The sequence below is a fragment of the Rhincodon typus genome, chromosome 5, assembly GCF_021869965.1.
Source record: "Rhincodon typus isolate 14 chromosome 5, sRhiTyp1.1, whole genome shotgun sequence".
Classification (NCBI taxonomy): Eukaryota; Metazoa; Chordata; class Chondrichthyes; order Orectolobiformes; family Rhincodontidae; genus Rhincodon; species Rhincodon typus.
The window spans coordinates 14,441,555-14,450,038 of record NC_063336.1 but is presented as its reverse complement, the minus strand read 5'-3'; the positions used below and the strand labels follow the sequence as shown (position 1 = coordinate 14,450,038).

The following is an 8,484-nucleotide window of genomic DNA, read 5'->3' as shown; positions in this document are numbered from 1 at the left end:
CAACTGTTATGTTCATCCTTAATACCCTGAAAAGGTGGTGACGACCTGTCTTTTTGCAAAGCTGCATTCCATGTGGTGCACGTACAGTTATAGGGCTGCAAAGGAGCGGATTCCAGGTTTTGAGCCAAACAATAATTCCTAGTCAGGATAATACGTGTCTTGGAACAGAATGTGCAGACAGTGCGATTCCAATGCATCTGCTCCTCCAACCCCTTTCTATTTGCTTTAAAGTCCTATCTACAATACTAGTTTTTTTGACGTCGTCCACATCTTAATGCAAATGGACGTGCACTGCTTCAATGTGTAAGGAATTGCAAATGATACTGAACGTGAACACTAATCAGTAAACATTCCTACTACTGAATGTTGGAGGAAAGACATTGATGAAGCAGCTGAAGATGGCTGTGCCTAAAATACTACCCTGAGGAACTCCTGCAGCATGTCTAAAGAGTTACTAACCCATAGAATTTCCTGCCCCTCACCTACTCTACTTTAATTTTTTGGTCAATGGTCAGATGTCATGGAGATATGGTGCTGTCATGGCAACGTTACTAGACTAGCAACCCAAAGATCCACGTTAATGCCTTAGGTACGTGGGTCAAGTCCCATCATGGCTACTGGTGAAATTTAAAATCAATTAAAATAAGATTTGGAATTTTAAGGCTGATAGTATTGTATTAATCAATAGGAATGGCATTAAACAGTGTCAACAGTTAGATTATCTGGAGACAGCCATTTCCCAACACGTGATGTAATGCTAGTTGTCACTCATTGGACAAATCTGATCATTTTGGGTCTCACCTGAAAAAGGGCATAGAATAGCTTCATTATCTGAATAGTTATGAACTGAATACTATGCAGTCATTAGCAAACTTCGAATCCTATGCCTGCGGGAATATCATTGATGAAGTATTTGAAACCGGTTGAGTCTTGGAAACTATCCTAAGGAGCTCATGTAGAGATGTCCTGGTACTGAAATAATTCGCCTCTAACAACTGCAAACATTATGCTAGGTCTGACTTCAACCAAAGAGAACTTCACCACCAACCCACTCCCATGCTAATTCCCACCTATTACAATTTTGCCGGGCCTACTCGATGCTGCACTCAGTAAAACTGACACTGAGGGCAATTAATCTCAATTCACTCTGGGAATCAGCATTTTTGTCCATGTTTGGACCAAGGCTGTAAAGAAGTCAGGAGCTGAGCAGCTCTGGCAGAACATGCAAGAACATTTCACAGTTGCACATAAAGACTGTTCCATTTACAAATTTTTTTTTTTTACCTGATGAGCGCGACATATTAGATCTAAATCGTGCCGGTTGAGAAATTTGCTCACTACATCAGCTCCAAAGGTGAAGGATACACCACGATCATTCTCACCCCATCCCTGAACATCCTTATCAGGATCTGACCACAGCAAATCACAAAGCAAACCTGAAAAAAAACACACATATACATCAAAACAATGAAAACCACAGAAAGATGTCCTCTCTGTGAGAACAGCACAGGGATGCAATAAAACTCTATATCAACTAAGGATGGAAAACTTGGCGCTGAACACGATGCCATTTCCAAGTGTTACAGAGACGTGCAATTATTGATTGTTTCTAGTTTCCTTTTAAATGAATCTAATATATAGGGCAACGGTTGGATAACCAACAAATAAATGATTAGCTATAGGTTAATATTTAGAAAATGTTGTATTCTGTAAGGGATTGATCTTTAATGGCAGTTATAGAACTTTGATGGCCTGCCTCTCCTTCGTCATTTTAAAATACATCTTTCTTTCCCCTTCAACATACTGTCCGACACAGCAAGAAAAGTGAGTCACCTACAAATAGCATAAACATGTAGGTTAAAAACGGCAGTCAGATTTGAATGCATCGGATTCTTAGTTTCAATGATCACATGAACTGCGTCAGTGGCAGGAAAAGAAACTCAACGCCAATGCAGTGGCTGCTCTGTCAGTGTATGTATTACTGATGCTTCAAACTACAGTGATACATGTTGCTACAGTGCGAGAGATCATATGGGGAGGCCTGTGCTTCTCAATAACCTCCTTCCTACAGAATAACCTAACCTTTGTATCACCCTAAACGGGAAAATCCATATGTCCTGCACAGAACAGTCAGGTACACTGGTACTGCCAATGCCCTCTTGAACATCTCAACTGAACCTGTAAACAGCGACAGCTTCTAAAGACATCTGAAAAAGGAAAGGTAAATAAAGTGACTGCTGGTCTTCCAAAGAGTGAAGCTGGGGCTTTAACAGTAGATAATAAAGAAATGACAGATGTAATGAATAATCATTTTGTTTCTGACTTCGCTATAGAACATACAACAAACATCCCAATAGGGGGTAACATACCAGCACGGTTAAGGGATTGACTGGCTACAGAAAACAGTGTGCATAAATTGGTCCTTTTCGGATTGGAAGGATATGATCAGTGGAATTCCACAGAGGACTGTGGTGGGTTTTCAATGTTTTACTATTTATATCAATGACAGAGAAGGGGATCAACCGCATGATATGCAAATTTTAGATGATATAAGAATTGGCAGGAAGGTATGTTTTGAGGATGATACTGGGATGTCAACTGACATAATAGATTAAGTGAGTGGGCAAAAAAAAATCTGACAGATAGGGTATATAGTGTGAAAATTGAGATATTGATGTTGGCAGTAAGAATGAAAATAAAGATTATTTAAATACTTAAAGAATGAATGGTTGACTGCAGAATTGATCTTTGTGTTCGAATCCAAGAGTCAGAAAAAGCTAGTGTGCAAATACAACAAGCAGCTAATGGAACAACAGTCTTTACGAGGAGAGGAGCATGCCATAAAAGAATGTTGAACTTCTGTTATACAGGGCAGAGGCCAATCTTGAATAATGCGTACTGTTTTGGATTCCTTGCTTAAGGAAAGATATAAATGCACATGGAGATGGTTCAGAGGAGGATTTCGAGATTAATACCTGGAAGGAGCAGGAATTCTTAGGAGGAAGGATAAGACAGATGGGATAACAAGGTGTAAAGCTGGATGAACACAGGAGGCCAAGCAGCATCAGAGGAGCAGGAAAGCTGACGTTTCGGGTCGAGACCCTCCTTCCTACTATCTCTCTAAGACAGATGGGGCTTGTTTTCACTGGAATTTAGAAGAGTGAGATGAGATACAAGTTTAGAAGATCCTGCATGGTTTTGACAAGATGGAGGGGGAAGAGAATATTTACTCAGGTAGGCAAGCCCAGAACCAAGGGAACACTTAAAATTAGTGGCTGCCATTTTAGACCGAGATGAAGCAAGGATTTTCTCAGACTGTTGAGACACTTTGGAACTTACTGCCTCAAAGCTATGGAGGTTGGGATCACTGAATATTTTTAGCGTGAAGGCAGATTAACGTGCATGAGTAACAAGAATCTAAGATTATTGCAAGAGATAAGAATGTGAAATTTGAAACACAAATATATCAGCCATGATCTTATTGATCAGCGGAGCAGGCTTGAAGGGCCAAATTGGTATGCTTATGTATGTGAGTGCTCTTGCAGCTGCACCCATCCAGGAAAGAGGCATGTGTATTCCATCACACTCTTGACTTGGGCCTTGAGAATGGTACACAGGTTTTGGGTTGACAGGAGGTGAGCTCCTCATTGTGGATTCCTACCTTCTTGCCAGCTTCTGTAGCCAGTATTTATATGGCTAGTTCAGTTCAGTTTCTGGTCAATGATAACTCTTCAGGATGTGGATAATGAGGAATTCAGCAATGGCGCTGTCATTAAAGGGGCATTGGTTAGATTTTCTCTTGTTGGAGATGGTTTTTGCTTGGTACATGTGTGGCACGAATGTTGTTTGCCACTTTTCAACTCAAGCTTGAATACTGTCCAGGTCTTACTGGATTTGGACACGAACTGCTTCAGCACCTGAGAAGTCTCACGGTGCTGAATATGTACGATGATCAGCAAAGATCATTATTGACAAGCAGCTGAATCCTAGGAACTACCCGAAGAATGTTTTTCATTAAACCAATGAGAAAATGGCTGGAACAAACCAAGACCACGCACCAATGGCAAGAGAAGTAAATGCTACTGAGAATGTAATTCTGGTAACTATGTCGATTTTTCAGTTATCTGTGTGGTAGTTTGATGCTCATTATTTATTTATTACATTGTTTAGCCTTCACCTAAAGTTCATCAAATTGCTGACATGTAGTGGTTTACTGATATCATTTTAAATTTGCCTCTTAAATTAGAATATTTGTTTCTGCACCATGCATTTTGTGCAATTATAGATTTTCTCTGGGGTCAAGTGAAGATGAAGTACCAGAGACATTTTAAGTACTCGTTGCTCAAAGAACAAAGTCAAGCACTTATTAATGTATTGATAATTGATACGGGAATCAGCCAACCACGTCTGAATGGATGCTTAGACAGTGGATTTGACAGAGAGATTCTCAAGGCACTAACTGAAATAGTCAAAACAAAATAGTAATAGCTACATTCCAGGATATTTTATGATAATTTTACCTGTGTCAGGAACATCTGTTGGTCTCATTATTCTGCGAATCTGTTCCATGGACTGCAAATCTGGTGAAAGTCCTACAGAAAGGGAAAATAGCAGGTTAATACAAGTTAACTAAGGTTGCATACAGATGTAACAGATTTGTGTTGGACACTTTACTATATAGAATTAGTGATTCAGCGATGTCTCTCATCATACCACTTCTTTCCCAATGTCTCACACCACAGAATTCTCTCTTCTTCCTATAACATATGCTTTATATCAACTAATCAGAATCTTTGTTTTTGTGTCGTCTCTTCAATATTGGCACTTCTTTCACTGGTTCTTGACTTAAAGTCTGTCAATTTGATTGTAATTATTCTCTCTTCTATCTTTCACTTCCATCAATAATAGACTTCACTGCAAACAGCTGACGAGGCTGGGTTGTGAAGTATATTTGAGGCTGAGACAGACAAATTTTTAATCAGTGAGCAAGTCAAAGGTTATAGGGAAAAGGCAGGAAAATGAAGTTGAGGATTATCACATCAGCCATGACCTCATTGAATGGGAAAGCTGAGATGATGATCTGAATGGCTTAATTCTGCTCCTATGCCTTAAGGCCTACGGACAGTAGTTTATTGCAAGTTTAACTGTTAAAAGCTAATCTTTTTGCCTAACACTGGCAGGTACAACAACAGTTAACCTCAAATTATTTAGTCAACTGAAAGAAATAGCTACAATAATGTTACAACATGGATGGAATCAAAGCTTTCAGTTAAGCTACTTTTTCTTAAACAATGTGCTGAAAAGGAAAACATCATTTCTTTGGTTTAATTACATCTGTTTGTTTTTCACCCATTTTACCTGAAATTTCATTTAATACTACAGATATTAACGAGCAAATTATTTGCTGTTCAATTTGCAAAATCCAACACACAACACACGATATTTACTTGGTTAAAATATATGTGCACTAGTCAGTCTATAAACTGCATTGGACAAGCAGAGATTCAAAAAGCTCCTGTGCATTCTAAGAATTGCCACGAGCTAATATTTTGTTGTGCGATGTAATATTAAGACAGTAAGCTATATTAAATGCTCCCATTATAGAATCAAAGAATGGTTACAGCACAGAAGGCAACTGGTTGGCTTGTCACATTCACAAGAGCAGCTCAGTTAATTTCAATCCACCACCCTAATTACACAAGCCTTGATAATTCACTCTTCAGGTGGTGAACTAATGCTTTTTTCAAAGAATTTGCATCCACCAACATTTTCAGACAGCATCTTCCTGTTGTTATGATCCCATCGTTAATGGCAGACGAGTCAGATCCCAGACAGGAACCTATATTATTACTTGTTTTTATTTTAATGAACTGGTTTCTTGTTGAAGTGTACATATGCAATGCTGCAAACTTTTCTTCAATAATAAAACTGAAGTGTATTCTAATAATAAAGAAATGATAAAATAGAATAAATCTAACTATCTACTCATAATACTAATTCAAAGATACTTACACACACAGAAAAAATTCCATTAATCCCCAAATATCCCTCAAACTGGAAAGAAACAGAACTGCAGCTTTTACCCAAAATACTATCGTACATTACTCGCACCAGTGTCCCTGTATCTAACCAGGTAGGTTTAAGTCTGCCCACCGCCGACGCCGACGTCGAGCCGCCCACCGCCTCCACAGCCAGCAGCTCCAGAGGAAACACCAGCACCCAGCCCTGCTGGGTTTTCACCATCCCCCCAGACCTCCCCCTTACTGAGGATGAATGGTCAGTCTCAATAAAGGGCTCACCTTTGTTTCCCTCCACCCAAACATCGATGAATACAACTCACGCTTGGACGTTGAGCAGTTTTTCCGCCACCTCCGCGCTTACTTCTTTAATCGTGAGCCTAACCCTCCCTCTACTGACCCCTTCTCCCGCCTCCAACACACCCCCTCCTCCTGGACACCACCCCAAGACTTCCTACCCTCCCTCGACCTCTTCATCCGTAACTGCCATCGAGACATCAATCGCCTCAACCTCTTCACCCCTCTCACCCACTCCAACCTCTCCCCAACAGAACGTGCAGCCCTCCGCTCCAACCCCAATCTCACCATAAGACCCGCAGACAAGGCAGGCGCAGTTGTAGTATGGCGCACTGACCTCTACATCGCCAAGGCCAGGCGCCAGCTCTCTGACACCTCCTCCTACCGCCTCCTTGATCATGACCCCACCCCCGAGCACCAAACCATCATCTCCCAGACCATCCACAACCTCATCACCTCAGGTGACCTCCCACCCACAGCCTCCAACCTCATCATTCCCCAACCCTGCACTGCCCGTTTCTATGTCCTTCCCAAAATCCACAAACCTGACTGCCCTGGTCGACCCATTGTCTCCGCCTGCTCCTGCCCCACTGAACTCATCTCCACTTACCTCTACTCCATTTTCTCCCCCTTGGTCCGGGAACTCCCCACCTACGTCTGTGACACCACCCACGCCCTCCACCTCCTCCAAAACTTCCAATTCCCTGGTCCCCAACACCTCATCTTTACCATGGATGTCCAGTCCCTGTACACTTGCATTCCCCGTGCAGATGGCCAAAAGGCCCTCTGCTTCTTCCTGTCCCGCAGGCCCGACCAGTCCCCTGCCACCGATACCCTCATCCGCATAGCTGAACTCGTCCTCACCCTTAACAACTTCTCCTTCAATTCCTCCCACTTCCTACAGATAAAGGGGGTGGCCATGGGTACCCGCATGGGCCCAAGCTATGCCTGCCTCTTTGTAGGATACATGGAACAATCCCTCTTCCAAAGCTACACTGGCCCTATCCCCCACCTCTTCCTCAGTTACATCAGTGACTGTATCGGCGCCGCCTCGTGCTCCCGCAAGGAGCTCGAACAGTTCATCCACTTCACTAACACCTTCCACCCCAACCTTAAGTTCACCTGAACCATCTCTGATACCTCTCTCTCCTTCCTGGACCTCTCTGTCTCCATCTCTGGCATCCACCTGGAAACCAATATCCATTTCAAGCCTACCGACTCCCACAGCTACCTAGACTACACCTCCTCTCACCCACCTTCCGGCAAAAAGGCCATCCCCTATTCCCAATTCCTTCGCCTCCGCCGCATCTGCTCCCGAGATGACGCATTCCACTCCCAGACATCCCAAATGTCCTCGTTTTTCCAAGGACCACAATTTCCCCTCCACAGTGGTCGAAAATGCCCTCAACCGTGTCTCTCGCATTTCCTGCAACTCATCCCTCACACCCCCTACTAGCAGTAACAACCAAAACAGAATCCCCCTCGTCCTCAGGTACCACCCCACCAACCTCCGAATCCAACGCATCATCCTCCGACACTTCCGCCATCTGCAATCTGACCCCACTACCAAAGACATTTTTCCCTCCCCACCCTTATCTGCTTTCCGGAGGGACCACTCTCTCCGTGACTCCCTTGTCCGCTCCATACGCCCCACCAGCCCCACCACCCCTGGCACTTTTCCCTGCAACCGCAGGAAGTGCTACACCTGCCCCCATACCTCCTCCCTCACCCCCATCCCAGGCCCCAAGAAGACCTTCCACATCAAACAGATGTTCATCTGCTAATGTGGTATACTGTATCCGCTGTTCCCATTGTGGCCTCCTCTACATCGGGGAAACCAAATGAAGGCTTGGGGACCGCTTTGTGGAACACCTACGCTCGGTTCGCAACAAACAACTACATCTCCCAGTCGCGAACCATTTCAACTCCCCCTCCCACTCCTTGGACGACATGTCCATCCTGGGCCTCCTGCATTGCCACAATGATGCCACCTGAAGTCTGCAGGAACAGAATCTCATATTTCACTTGGGAACCCTGCAGCCCAAGGGTATCAATGTGGACTTCACAAGCTTCAAAATCTCCCCTCCCCCGACCGCATCCCAAAACCAGCCCAGCTTGTCCCTGCCTCCCTAACCATTCCTCCCACCTCAAGCCCCACCCCCACCTCCTA

The 8,484-nt window shown here is 43.5% G+C and overlaps 1 protein-coding gene across 1 annotated transcript in view; it reads right to left on the bottom strand.

Annotated features, from left to right (window-relative positions):
• LOC109910556 (protein phosphatase 1, catalytic subunit, beta isozyme) overlaps positions 1-8,484 on the bottom strand; it is a 36,406-nt gene that overhangs the window by 12,322 nt on the left and 15,600 nt on the right. The window contains exons 3-4 of the mRNA XM_048596675.1: positions 4,521-4,592; positions 1,285-1,436 (exon numbers count right to left, since the gene is read on the bottom strand). Coding sequence (XP_048452632.1) covers positions 1,285-1,436; positions 4,521-4,592 — 224 coding nt within the window. The remainder of the gene's footprint in view (positions 1-1,284; positions 1,437-4,520; positions 4,593-8,484) is intronic.